Here is a 14,442-nt window from a genome sequence, read left to right on the forward strand (position 1 = left end):
TGGTGCTGGTGGACCACGGATCAGGCAGGTGAGCTGTTCCGGGCAAGTGGATCACGGAGAAAGAGAGAGGCTGCAACATTGCAGTGTGAATCCAAGCCATGCCAATTCCCAGGCAGGGAAGCATGAGGAAGGGCTACAGCAGGATGGGACAGCAGTTTTGTGATAGGATCAGGTGTGGCAGGAGCAGGGGAGAAAGACAACGGTCAGCGGAGCAAAGCATATCGTCTCCCATTGTGTATATGTATCACAGCTGTATTATTGACTCTTCATTTTAATTCTGAAGGATTAACTCAGTCAATGGATTGTGCATTGATGTAGTTGGTTGCAGAAGGCAAGCTGAAAGAAGTCATAATTAGGTATATTTTATAAATAGATATTGTATCCAAGGAATGCACATAGCCTTTGGGCAAATCACAGGAATGGATTTGTTATGCAAGTTAGTCACCAGAGGCTTACATGATTATAGCCTGCTAGCCAATTTCTCTCAGGCTAACTCTCTCCAGCCCAAACAGTTTTACTCTTGGTAAAAAGTAAATGGTTTAAACTCACTGATGTAACAGAGCTCTTCTTATATCTTTGTACCTGGATTTTCATGTCTCATCTTTTACCCTTCATTTGGAAGAAGACTTGAGGCACCTTGGGGTTACATCTCTGGTCAGGACTGCATAATAAATTTCAGGTTTATGTAAGACTTTTAGTGTCCGAGAGATCAAATCCATCACAAACTCCACCCACACGGTCATTTGCCTTATGTGGCATCTCACTCATGTCTGGAATATTTTGCAGGGAGGTAAATCGAGCTCTGCCAGAGCACTATAGGTTCCGCTGAAGTCTACCAAGACATGGCAGGCCCTTTGACATTGCATCTGCTGCTGTTCCAGGAGCAGCAGGAGGGGAGATGCTGTCTCCTTGGCGTCCTGGTTCCCAGCCAGCATATCACCGGGCTCTGCCGATGACCTGTGTGGCAGACGAGGCATGGGCACGTGCGCCAAGTCTGTGCACACACCGTGACCCCATGCCGGTGACGGTTGCCTCCAGCAGAGCACAAGAAGGTGACAGAGAACCCCAATACCAGGAGAAGTTGTAAGAATATCTACCTGAGCTCATTTGTGAGACCCCCTAATAAGTGTACACCTGTGAAGTGTTTGTATCATTGATGTTTATTTAATAAAGACAGCTTATATTGCTTTCTCGGTTCATAAATGCTGTCCAAATGGAACTTAACTATTTTCCAGTTATTGTGGTTTGAAGGCTGTGTAACACTATTAAATATGAGTTTGAAAGTCAGAGTTACTAAAGGTTACATCTGTCACTTTCCTCTAAACACAGTGCTGCTTGCAAAACATTCAAAATCATTAATCTGCAGATAACAGAGAGGAACACTTTGGTAACGTGAAGAAAACTTTGTGAAATTTGGCTGGAAGGTGATGTCCAGCACTGATTTAGCTTAGGAGATCACACAGTTTGCCTTGGAGCTGTTTACTTTGGAAAGCTTTAGTCATGTTTTAGGTTATAGAGCATTGGGATAGTTCAAGACATCATGGTCGTTAGTAGGTCATACACATGCTTAAGCTCCTTAAGTTCTGGCATGAAGATCAGATATACCGCTGTGCCCTCTTTTCCCTGTCTTATTCCAGAAACAAGGGAGGAATGACAGAATAGATGCTCAGCTGCTGTAAATCACAGAACTTTTACAGGCATTATAGGTCACTTAAATTCAGGGTAGCAGAGGAGCTGTGCTATGATTAGTACTATTACAAAATAACTTCATTTTCTTCAGTGATCTTTTTGCAGCTAAGCATTATGATTCTTTTAGACCTGCATTTAGAGCTGCAAGTAGCATGACCAGCTGTTTTATATGAATATACAGATAGAAAATGAAGTGTGTGCCTTCTGTTTTTAGAGTCTTAGTTTTCTTCCCCAGACACTGACAGTTCATTCCGTTTTTTTCTGCAGTTTTTGTTCTTGGGTTTTTCTTCCTACATAATTTATCAGTTGACCACTTGATCTCTTCTCTGCTTCACTCAATATCCCTTTATCTCTCATTTTTCTTAGTAGCCAGTTTGTCTATTGTGTGAAATCTTTGCTAAAAGTCATCTCATCATTTCTTTAAATGTGCCTTGGAAATAGCAAAGGTCTTTCTGCTAGAGATGATACTCTCCTGTGAGGAAAGATAACTCAAACATTTCAACTGCAGAAAGCTGAAAGGTTGAGAGAGACTTTGCACCACTTTCCTGCTTGCTGTGATTAAATCCAGGGGGGGGGGTTTGTAAGTACCATGTAGACTATTTCTGTTGTAGTAGATAAAAGGAAAACTTCCATGAGGAGAAGGAATACAATAAAAACTTGTGTGTAGTGAAATCTTTGGAAGTCTGAGATGTTGTGTATCTCCTCTTGCAAGCACTTTGTTGGACTGAGGCATAGCTGATTCCAAGGGTCACTTATTGCAAAAACAAAATACTATTTTCATCTTTTTTGGCAGTACAAGAGGGAGACTCTGAAGACAACGAAGTATGTGGAGCTTGTTATTGTGGCAGATAATCGTGAGGTAAGAAACTTAAAACTAAAACGTTATGGGAAGCATGGGTAGGGAACGGGTAGCTCTGTTCAGCGACGGTGGTATTGCAAGTAATGTGCTTCAGACAGTAATATGATGGTTTTCAAAAGTAAAGCTTCTTCCCTAATTAGGCCTAAGCAATGGAAGGCACTATTAAGATAGAAGAACACTGGTAGTCAACTGTAAAATTTCTTGGAATACTTCATAAGGAATTTGACTCTTAAATAACTGGGATATCTAGCAATAATTGAAGAAGAGGCAAATACGAATTCACTGCTCAAGATCTCCTTGAGCAGGTTAAGTCTTCATTGCTATTGACTCTGCCCTCAGCGGGACTGTCACTGTTTGGAAGACACGGTAGGATCCTGCACTTGCTTTTGAAGCAGTCCTTTACCATCACATTGCATGAAGCACGACTGCCTTCCTGACGGTTTGCAAAGAGAGCTTCAAAGCGAATAACCAGGACTGGCTGTAGAAATGTTCCAGAGTGTTGAATGGCAGCCAAAGATCTAAATCTTGGTTTGAGTTATTTTGCCGCTTACATTTTTTTTGTCTCCTTGAACACTGCTAGTTAGGGAATTACAATCACTCTGCTGCAAGAGCCGAAACAGCTAACAGAAGAACCTTTTCTTTTCCACAAAACAGCAGTCCCTGAAAGGTCCTGATGTAAGACTTAGGGATTTTAAAATCTTTTCGTGAGAACCAAAATCCTATCCCATAGCCTGTGGTTATTCTGAGGCAGACCGTGGTCCCATGAAGCCAACAGGAGTCTGGCAGTGGCCTTTGGTTGCACTGTGTAATTCCCAAAGGTCACCAACCATGCTGGCAGAGTAAGGTGGCTGTTGGGGGGAAACTCTATGATATTTGTGCTGCTAGTGCATTGATCCTTTACATTCCAAGTTTCAGAGGCAAGGCAAGGATGTGGAAAAAATTAAGCAGAGGCTGATAGAGATTGCAAACTATGTTGATAAGGTAAGAACACGAGCATTATTTCACTTTTTCCAAACTTATTACACTTTCTGAAGGATGCTGCTGTGAAATCTGTGTTTCTTCTAGTAGTAAATTAAGAAAGCCGCAATGCTGAGATCCGCAGCTTTCACAACCTTTGCCACATCTCCTTATCCACCCACCCTTCCAAGGAGCTAACCCTGCTGCTTTCCTAATACTCCAGTATTTCAGAGCAATGCTCCTCTCCAACCAGTAAACCTCCACAAAGTAGACTTAAAGTTTTCATATGCCCTTCAACATACTGAGCTGTGAGCTCTGCTCTGCTATATATGGAATGCATATATCTCTGGAAACACTATTCCTAAGAAGAAGTACAATTTAGCCCTAGGATTTTATTAACCTGGGAAGAGGGTGGGGATAATCACATATGGAACAGCCCATAGGAAAAGGAGGAGGAATTTTGAGGAGGAATTTGGAGAACACAGTCCTTTGCAGCAGCAGGGGATGGCCCAATTGTAAGGCCAACAAAGGGCCTGCGAAGTCACTGTCAATAAGATATATACCCCAAGGAATATAGCAGAATTAAAAATACGCAGTGCTTAAGGAAGCAGAAGTTGATGGCTGAGTGAGACCAATAGGAAAGAGACACACTCTGGATTTTTTTTGTATTTTAAGTAATTTCTTGACAATAAACAATAAACGCTAAGCATCCTCTACAGTGTCTTTTGAAAAAAAAAAAATTTATTTTTGTTGTGCAGTATGGCCAGGAAAAATTAGGAGTCCAGTAGTGAAATTATAACTGAGGGAGTCTTAATTTAGCTGAGAACTTATCAAGTGATACTTCAAGGGCAATAACTCAAGGAGAAGCATTCTTGATTAAAAACAAGCTGCTGAAGACACCTCCACCTCTTCCATAATTGTCTTGCTGACTTATTACTGGAGGACAGGTGTTTATATGTTACCTGCTCAAAATTAATTTTGCATGTTATAATATATTTATGTTTCACGCTTAATTTATGCTCAGCAAATGCCAATGTTATCCAAATGACTGTAATGCATATAAACAAGACAAAGATTTAGTATATGCTTTTCTCAGATTGTCAGCCAAATCCGAACTTGATTGATTCTTGAATCCTTCTTCACGTTAGTCTCACATTAGAATTGTTATCTCCGCTCCATTGCTAATGCTGCTTCGTCTCCCCTCTTGCAGCAACTGTGGCATTTACCAGTAGCATAATAGTGTCTGTAGCCCACAGTGCTAGAATCACTTGTTTTTATCTGCCGTGAGCAAGACTTGACGACTCTGGCTGCATTTTCAGCTCCTATTTTGAATCACAAGCGTAGTACAGCACAGCTGCCTCTACCTCTTGAATTGCATTGGTGCTAGTGACGGAGGGCAGCTGTGGAGGGAGTCATCTGCCGTAGCAACAAGTTTGTTCAGAAGAAGTGAAGGACCTGTGAAGGTAGTAGCAGCGTTTCATCTTGAAGGAAGACACCAAACTTGGGTGGAACATAGAGAAGTAGCATATCTCTGAATGTCTTTGAATGCCTTATGAGTATTTAGTCAGGTCAGAACTGTTTTCTGTAAGTCACGGAAATATTTTGGCTGAGTCAGTCCTGTCAGGTGTTCACATGTGCTCTGGAGAAGAGACCATTTGAGCCTCTGCAAGAAAGGTTCATATGCACATTATGCTTCCGTTGAAATATTCTAATCCAATGTGGTCTAAAATGGGGTTTAGAGACGTGTTTCTATTTTTCTTTTCTCATTAGTTCTATAGGCCACTAAATATTCGAGTAGCCCTGGTTGGAGTGGAAGTATGGAATGACATGGATAAGTGCTCTATTTCTCAAGACCCTTTCACCAGCCTCCATGAGTTTCTGGACTGGAGAAAGCTAAAACTGCTACCTCGTAAAGCCCATGACAATGCACAGCTGATAAGGTAGATTCACACTCTATTTAATATCACCGGGATTTCAGTGATTTGAGAATAGCTGTACTGAATTCTTCCCCAGTTGCTAAGCTGTTGGGAGGAACATCTGTGCTCCTGAGGGTTTGTCTTTCCCCTCTGCAAACATCAAACATAAAAGCCTTTTGCAGAGCCTTTCAGCAGATGCTTCAGATTAATTTCCTTCCTCAGCTCTGCAATAGCTCTATTACTTGTAGGCTTTTCCTGAATACAACTCATGTAGAAGTGTAGATGCGTAATAAGCTGCTAAATACTTAGGGTATGAATTTACAAGTGGTTTAAGCTGGTCTCAGTCTAAATTGTTACCGAAAAAGGCAGTCCTGCCCTCACCCCAAATGTAGAGCTGAGGGAGCACTATGTGAAGCCTGTTTGTTAGTAGAAAGACCTCAGTAAACTTTAAAATGCAGCCTGAAGTGGACAATTCATTTGCATTTGTGACTTAGAAATTAAATCATGCACATCTTTTACCCTGCTGCTATTTCCTGGATTAAAATAATTGAGTAAATATGCTCAAAGTAAAAGCACTCTTAAAAAAAAAAAAAGTGAGTAAGAGAAGCACCTCTTTCTTGAATCAGGTATCATTTTGATCAATGAAGTATTCTTTATACTATAAAGATAAAAATACCTGACATCTTAGTAATTAAAAGGAGCTCTTTACTCGTTACATCGATATTCGTATATTAGGTGTGTAAGAATAGAGTGAGCCCTTCCAAACTGTTCCTCATGAGATATCTGAGTAGTCTCTATGCATAATACTTTGCTTGGAATGATTACATTCCAGGCTGTATATTATAACAAGTAGCATATAAACTTCCCACTGCTTTAAAATAACCCTTCTTTGAGCTAGAGACATTATTTTTATATTTGTACTTCTATTCCCAACTTCAGTCAGGGAAAAAAGAAAGGAAAGAGGGGTCCTGTTGCAGCAGTAAACCCAAAGGACGGTGATCAAATGGATCCTTCTCATAGCAGGGATGCTCTCATTGTGGTTCAGCAAGTCGGCATGACTAATCTGTGCTTTTCATCGTTTCAAACCTGCAAATGTCTGGAGCTGACACATTTGAAATGGGATCTTTGTTTGAGATTGGCAGAAATACAAGAGTGAAAATAATAGGGCGGTATCTTGGCACTGAATGGTGACTCTGTGATTCCTCTTCTCCTTTCCCGCCCTCCTGCAGCGGGGTGTACTTCCAAGGGACTACCATTGGCATGGCGCCCATAATGAGCATGTGCACTGCAGAGCAGTCTGGAGGGGTCGTCATGGTAAGTGGTTAAAAGCACGGGACTTGAAACTGGCCCAACGGGTGCGACACAATCTCAAGTATTGTAGTACTGTATTCTGTACCAGAACATCAGCCCCATTTGTCCCATTTTCAGTCCCAATATTATCTATACCTACATGCACATTGCTTGTAAATGATAGTTTCCATAGTGAAAAAAATCAAAATATTTCATTAAAATATAGCATGACTTCTTTGCAAGAATCCTCTACTCCTAATTATCATTAAATCAGGTGCTGAGGTGCTGTGAAGGATGAGAACCAGAGGATGTATTTACTATGCACTTAGGTATACTAGTGTTACAGGCAACAACAGTCTATCCTGAATCTTTTATTATATTGATTTTATTCTGTATTTACAGAGTTTCCCGTGTAAGGCCTTATTTTCCATTTTTGCAGCGCAGTGCTTTTATTACATTGCCAGACAACGAGAACAAACAATGGCAACATTTATTCTACCTGAGCCTCTCTCAAAAATATATTACTGGTAATGCTGTTGTTAGATGCTAGACACGATGAACATACAAGTAAACATCTTAGCCAATTTCTGGAACTAGTTCTGGAATATTTTCTTTCAGATTTTTTTTTTTTTTTTATTTTTAACTGTTCTGTGCAAAAGCAGGGGGAGAAGTTTTGTGTTAACTAAGCTTTGCAGTAGAAGTACTTTATATAAATTTAGATGTGGACTCCCCGAGCTTGCAGGCCACTTGCAGCCTCAGCTGGTGACCTCAGAGCTCAAGCCCAGAGCAGAAAACCAAGGAGCCCTAAAAACCTCTTAGATATTCTCTGAGTTCAGCCCACACGTGCTGAAAAACCTTTGTGTTTCCTACAGCTTTGTCCAGACTTCCAGCACCTTAGGTGATGCGGTAGTTCTCTCCAGCTCTGCTGGACACCTGAGCTGTAGATCCCTACATAAATGAGGTGGGAGCTCAGGAACACACAACATTCAGAATTTGCATGGTCTCAAAGCTCCCAGTTCTTCAAAGCCCCTTGAAGCTCCTGCATCGCTTTCCGTCTTGACTGGCGTGCAAGCTGAGGTCGGTCCGCAATGCAGGGCTCCTTTGTGGTCTCTTGGACAAGTGGGCAAGAAGCCAAGCTGGGGTGGTGTGTGCATTCATGGAAGATGATGTACAGATGGTTCAGACCGGGAGGATTTACGAGGTGAGCAGGGAAGCTGAGGTATAGGAAAGAATGGGAAAGAACAATCAAATCACATAATTTGGAGAAAGTCACGTCAAAATTGTAGAAAAGACAAAAGCTTCAGTCTCTTGGTAGCTTTAGAAGCTGAGTCTCTAATTGGTGTTTGTTACAGCTTTTCACTGGATACCTGGGGGATAGGTACAGAAGGAAAAGGAGGAAAAGAGGACAAAAAGGCTGTAGGAGTCTCCCAGTGCACTTCCAAATCTTGGCAAAAGCATATATGAGGCAGTCAGCCCCATCGTATCCATTTCACCCTCAGGCCAGCAGACGCTGCTTTGGCTTTATCTGCAGTCAGAGATGCCCTTAATGATGACTTTTTTGTCCTTTAAATTTTTAGCATAAGCTTTAAAATGTGCTACAGTGTGTTTTACTGCAAAGTCAGTCCTATTCACTCTGGAAACTGTCATTTTAAACAGAAACAAAAAAAATAGTTCATTCCAGTAACAAGAAAACAAGAATCAGCATTTCTTTAAAGTACTCTCAGGGCTCTGACAGAGGAGAGACTGATTTATATGTCCAGGAGAAACCCAGTGTCTGTGTATGAATCATGGGCCAGGCTGCAGCTTCAGTCGTGCAGGGGAGCGCGATGTTTCCCAGAGACTCCCACCGCGGTGAATTGAAACTTTTGAGGTGCAAATTAACTCGAAGCTTGCGCAGAATAACTAGAAAAGTTTGCCAGTTCTTTAAGCAAATCCTCAAAAAGGAGCCAAATCCCAAACAAGCAAACACTGACCTTCAAAACCCAAATGGGCAGATGCCCAACCTTCCCCCCTACTTAACAAAGGCTAATTCAGGTGTATACAAAAAAATTTTACACATACCAGTACCTACAGAAGAAAGCTCTAAATTTGGAAGATACAGAAATGAAAGAATGAATAACTGTTAATCGGGGAAGCTGTAGCGCTCAACCATCTCAACACTGGGCAACTGAACATTTGGCCATCCTCATAATTCAGCCAACCTCTTACCCATCCCACCCCAAACACTCAATACCAAAAAGCTCCCAGTCTCAAAACCGATCTGAAAGAAGAGACGATGGTGAGATCGCATGAGAAATAACATTTGAATACAAAAACTGGAGTCATCCTTGTATGATCTGATTTTCCTGACTGTTTTTGTAGTTACTCAGCTCTACTATATGATCTAAATTCCTCTGTCACGCCTCCCTGAGAGCCTGCCCCTCTCTACTTTTACATAGGGCTGAATTCTCTCAGTGGTAGGTGACACCCTGTCTTCCACTAATTTTAAGAGAAATTCGAAGTGGGGAGAGCAGGCATCTGAGCATGAGAAGCTTTTGGTGTATTAAAAGCATTATCATTTTATTTTACTGTGATGGTTCTGTTGTGTTGTAGAAAGACCAAACAGAATTTGACATTAAAGCAAGTCTTTGACAGATGATTCAGTCTTCATTCTGTTTCAAGAGTGCCCACTAAATTAATGGGTTTAAAAGTAAAATATTGCTGCGTTGCTGTAATGTAATGTAGTATTCTCACTCATGCCAAATTTCTATTGACTTTAGTGGGAAGTTAGGCTAAATGACAAGTGTGGAACTGAGGCACTCACATTTCAGTGAATTGCTTAAATGAAATAGAAGGGTGTTTTAGGAAACTTATTCTTACAACAGAGTGAATCTGCATGGAAGCACCAGGATTGGGGCATTTGCCTGTTCCAGTTGTAGGTGACAGTATTTTATTATTACGATTTGATCTGGGTCTCAGTGGAATGAGGCAGCGTCCAGCTGAAAGCAGCTGCATGTTTTGTGCAACCGCTTATAATGTCTTAATGGTTGCTTATTCAGTGGTTGTGAAACTGTTTGGTAATGACTTTTACTGCTCAAGTTAACTCTGTTAAAAGACCCTGATGGAATAAATCAAAGTCACATTGCTATTCATTTCTTTAGTCCTTGTGATACTTAAATGGTCTCAGTATCAATGGGACATGTCAGTGTTTGTTTTGATAATCTTCATTTATGCTGTCTTCAAATAACCTCTTTTGCTGAGAAATCACATTCCTTGTTTTAAAAACCCTCTCTAGAAACTGATAAAATTACATTCCAAGTGGATCTGAGCAAGTAATGAGAACTGCATGGGCTGTAATAATTGTTTGCCTATTCAAGACCCAAATTACATTTCAGATCATTTATTGCTCTAGTTCTGGAGCAGACTGTGTGAATTCTTGTTTTTATTTTTAATTGCCAGTTTTAGAGGTCTTCAGATGAGTATAATCTCTGTTCAGTAAGTAGAAGAGATATGGGCAAAATAAAGAAAAACTGAGCTCTGTCGTCTGTCTAGGTAGCTCAAAGCTTGGAGGAGTTTCTGTCTTGACCACATAGCCCACATTTCAAGGCATCACTCCAATGTGTCTCTGGTAAATTATATGGAATTATTTCATTGTTTTCTTGATCTTCGGTCCTGGTTTGTTTTCCAGTTGAGTGAGAAGTTGTGCTCTTTTTATGACATCAGGTTTGATTACATTGAATTCTCTAAATGTTTCATAAATTACTATAAGTATAAAGATAAATCAATCTGTATGTGACTAGTATCTAGATACCTCCTTATGTAAGCATTGTGCAGGAGTATGTATTTTCTTGATTATTACAGATTATTTTGCTACGTAGGTTTACTCCATTGTTTCTTTTACTAGGACAGGTTGTACAGCTTCTTTCAGCAAACAGACATCTTAGAATATAACTGCACACAAACTGGCTGTTACATTAGTCACATGATTTTTATGTTAAAATTTTAAAATTCAGAAAAAACTAAAAAGAAACCCTTTGTTAAATGATAAAATTCTTTTGAGTTTATTCGGAATGTAAAGGAGTAGTTTCTTGTTTTCAGAATGGCTGTATTCTCTTTTTTATTTTGTTTTCTGTTTGAGAAATGATTTACTAAAGATATTAGCACAGAGAGATGAAAGAAGAAACTCTTAAATCTACCCCAAGTCACACATTAAGGGCGTCGTTAATATATAGCTAATGTTTTAGACAGTTTTACCTTTCCCTTCTTTTTAGTCTGAAGGTTGGCTTAGATGATACTAAAAGAGTTATTTAAACTGAATATATTCATATACGCTTTTAGAGCAGGCAGGTGTACATAGTAATTCCATTTACTGACTGATAAATAGTGGATCATGCATTTATATTACATGTTTCTGCCTTTAGGGAAAGCTTTCATATGAGTACAGTGGATTTTCTTTTCCCTCAAGGAAAATGATCAATGTGGAAAGGTCTCTTACTTGTGGTTAAGCCAAAACATCAGTCTGATCAGCAGCCTGTAATCAGATCATGCAGTGAATTTCTCGGAAATAAGTGTCCCAAAAATCAGCATTTCAATGAGGATTAATGTTAATATTTCAATTTGACACTTGCAAAATGTAGAATATTCATAGGTGTTAATAAGACGCCATCAAAGATTTCTCTTGCTTTGTCATTTCATTTTAAAAAAGAGGTTTTTAAAGGTACTTGTTTTTTCCTACAAAGCTTGTGAAGTCTTGGACTTCTTGGTATTAAAGAAACAGTCTGAAGAATATTAAATAGACCAAGTGAAGTCTCTTGCTGCATTTGTAATTTACCTCCTGACATGAAGGATCTTCTCGCTTTTCCCTCATCACACTCATCCTCAGCCATAAATGATTACCCTTTCCAACACCCCACATCTGGGTGACTGTGTTCTGCCACGGCCAAGTCTTGGGAGTTTGGGGGATTTATTGGGCAGGCGAATTTTAAGCCCTAAATAAACAGATGGCCCAGATGTTCAAAGCTGCCAATGGTCTCAAATGTCTAATGTGCTGGGGAAACTGGATGGCCGGGACAAATAGGCTGTCCTGAAATTCCCGGTCTGCACTTGGTAAATGTGGATGAATTTAAAATTGTGTACATTTAACAACAGTGTAACTACAGCTGGTAAGTTTATAAAACATTTCAAAGGACAGGCAATGGGACCTTAGAGGGGCAATGTGTATTTTGAATTGGTTTTATATTTTGACTTGACTAGTTCTTTTGGGTTTTTTAAGGATCACTCAGAAAACCCTCTAGGTGCAGCAGTCACACTGGCTCATGAACTGGGACACAATTTTGGAATGAATCACGATACATTGGAGAGAGGCTGTAACTGCAAAGCATCTACCGATAAAGGGGGTTGCATCATGAACCCGTCTACTGGGTAAGTGCAAGGGTAAGCACTGGCAAGTTACAGTTATAGTGGAAAATTTTTAGTGTCATTTTGTGTCTCAGGAACATTTAAAGGGAAAAAAGAAAAACCTTTTCAACACCTGTCAAATCTTCTCGCAGTTATCCCCCTCAAGCTGAAACAATTAAACTTGTTATCAGAGCATGACATGCACCGTTGTACATTTCTATTTCCATGTTACCAGTGGGAAAGACAAAAATGCTGTAAGGAACTGGTTAATTTAAAAAAAAACCAAGAAACCAAACTGCACTGCAAGTGTTGAATCAGAATTTCACCTTCTCTCATCTTGCCAACTGAGTATCAGTCATAATAGGAAATGAGCAGCGTCCCAAGGCCAAGAGTAGGACGAATGTGTAGGAAACAAAGTAATGCAGGAAATATATTATTAGACTCTCTGTAAAGCCTTTGTCTTGTGCAGAGAACGTTTTTAGTTTTGCACAAACTTTTGCATTTCACCCCTTGTTACAAGTGTGTAGAAGTTTTAGCATGAGCAAATTAGATCTGTAAGGTCGGTCAGGTTAGGGCTGTTCAGTGGCCGGAGGGAGATCTTCCAAGAAAAGATATAAGCCACTGTGGGAAATAAAGCCAGTGAACCCATGGTCACCTCTCTGAGTCAGTGCTGAACAGTCACTCTGCTGATGATAAAGGCGCTATGTTAACAGGGAAGCATAGTGGTTTTGCAGACACAAAAAGTACAGGCGCCGTGACCAGGGTAACTAGTTACAGCTTGCTTCTCTGTATTTTAAAGTACTGTTAGAAACTGAACGATGTAATGAATGAGTTCTCCGTGTCCATATGCAGACAAGAACTAGTAGGATTAAATTGCAGTAAGAGAGAGTAGATTCACCAAAGCTTTCTAATGGTAAGTGATGTGCTGGACTGCACTGCCTGCAGAAATGTTACTGCCTGTGACTGGAAGCTGGTAAGAACCAGTCGGACAAATATCTGTCAGCAGTGTCTTATAGGTGCAGCTGGATTTGTCTTAGGGCAAGAGGATGGTCTAGATGATCTTCTGATGTCTCTTCCAGCTCCAGCATTCTCTGCATGTGCTTAAACTTCAAATCTCTTCTGGGAATTGTGATCAGCTCTAACCTCTGCCTTCTCCGAGACTGCCTGTTTGTGGGAAAGAAGGAGAGCGATCTGGGAGAGGCCAGGGAGTGTTGGGCAGGATTGCTCCCTGCTGGTCAGCCTAACAGCAGCCTTGGCGTTTCTTCAAAGGCGTGCTGTCACCCTCCTTCAAGGCAGAAAAAGGGATTCTGGCCAGAGGCCAAGCACAGCAAGTTAAGAGACAAACAAAAGAGAGTTGTGTGTGTGGAGGAGAATGAGAGTGGTTTCTACAGTTTGGAAAAGAAAAAGAACTTGGCTCTTCTAAAACAATAGGTAGTAAATATCCATATGGAATTGCATTCTGCAGCACGTCAATGCTCATACGCACACTGTGAAAACAAACTGAAACTGGAAACAGGGCTCTGAGGTGAGGTGGTGTGATAGCTGGTAAGCAGTGGGCAGACAGGTCTGGGCTCTGAGCTCTGAGCTCCCAAAAGATGCACGCAAGCTTTAGTCATCTCAGCTGAGTTACTGGTGGGGCATCCAGTTACTCCGCTTTTGGAAATAAACACGGGAGATGCTCCCAGGACAGAAATTTCTAGACACTTTCTGAACTCATCTTGTAAAGGTATCTCTAACGTGAGATTAGATAGCTCTTCCCTGGTCCTGCCATCCGCACCAAAGTCCTTTGGGTATATCTTTTTGTGTAGCCGCTCTGTGTATTCCTCAGACATGAGTCCAAGCAGCTCAGCTCACTTTATGTTGGGATTTCTGTAGCACTTTACAGGTTAAAGGCTGTGCTTCCTTCAGAAACACCGTGCCCAGATCCAGCACCCCACAGGTTTGACAGTTTGGGGAGGGGGCCATCAGGTACACTTCAGCTTTGCAACGCTCTCTTTGGATTTTTTACCAAACTTACATACAACTTGTGCCTGAGGAAGCATTGTGGCATTCACAGAACTGAGTAGGCTGTTTTGTTTGCAGTGATTATTGATTTATAAATGGAAATTTTAACATCAGGTTTATAGCCTTAGGCTTTACCTTCATACTGTGCTGTCAATTTGTAATAAGTATTCTGGGAGAATACTTTATGCCTTAAGCCAAACTGCATTTTACCAATTTAAAATTAACACTTTGAATATTTGCCCAACATCTGACCAACGGTAGTATTCCTCTGAGCACCATTATTCAAGGAACACCGAAGAGTTTTCAGCTCTGGAAATACGTGTGTGTTAAGGGAAGGCCAAGTGAATATTC

General features: G+C 40.7%; 1 protein-coding gene across 1 annotated transcript in view; it reads left to right on the forward strand.

The window, feature by feature from the left end:
* The window catches only part of ADAM12 (ADAM metallopeptidase domain 12), a 185,998-nt gene that overhangs the window by 121,123 nt on the left and 50,433 nt on the right, over positions 1–14,442 (forward strand). Inside the window, 5 exon segments of the mRNA XM_030030998.2 lie at positions 2,483–2,548; positions 3,458–3,529; positions 5,276–5,445; positions 6,651–6,735; positions 11,963–12,111. Coding sequence (XP_029886858.1) covers positions 2,483–2,548; positions 3,458–3,529; positions 5,276–5,445; positions 6,651–6,735; positions 11,963–12,111 — 542 coding nt within the window.

Source organism: Aquila chrysaetos, chromosome 11, assembly GCF_900496995.4.
Source record: "Aquila chrysaetos chrysaetos chromosome 11, bAquChr1.4, whole genome shotgun sequence".
Taxonomy (NCBI): domain Eukaryota; kingdom Metazoa; phylum Chordata; class Aves; order Accipitriformes; family Accipitridae; genus Aquila; species Aquila chrysaetos.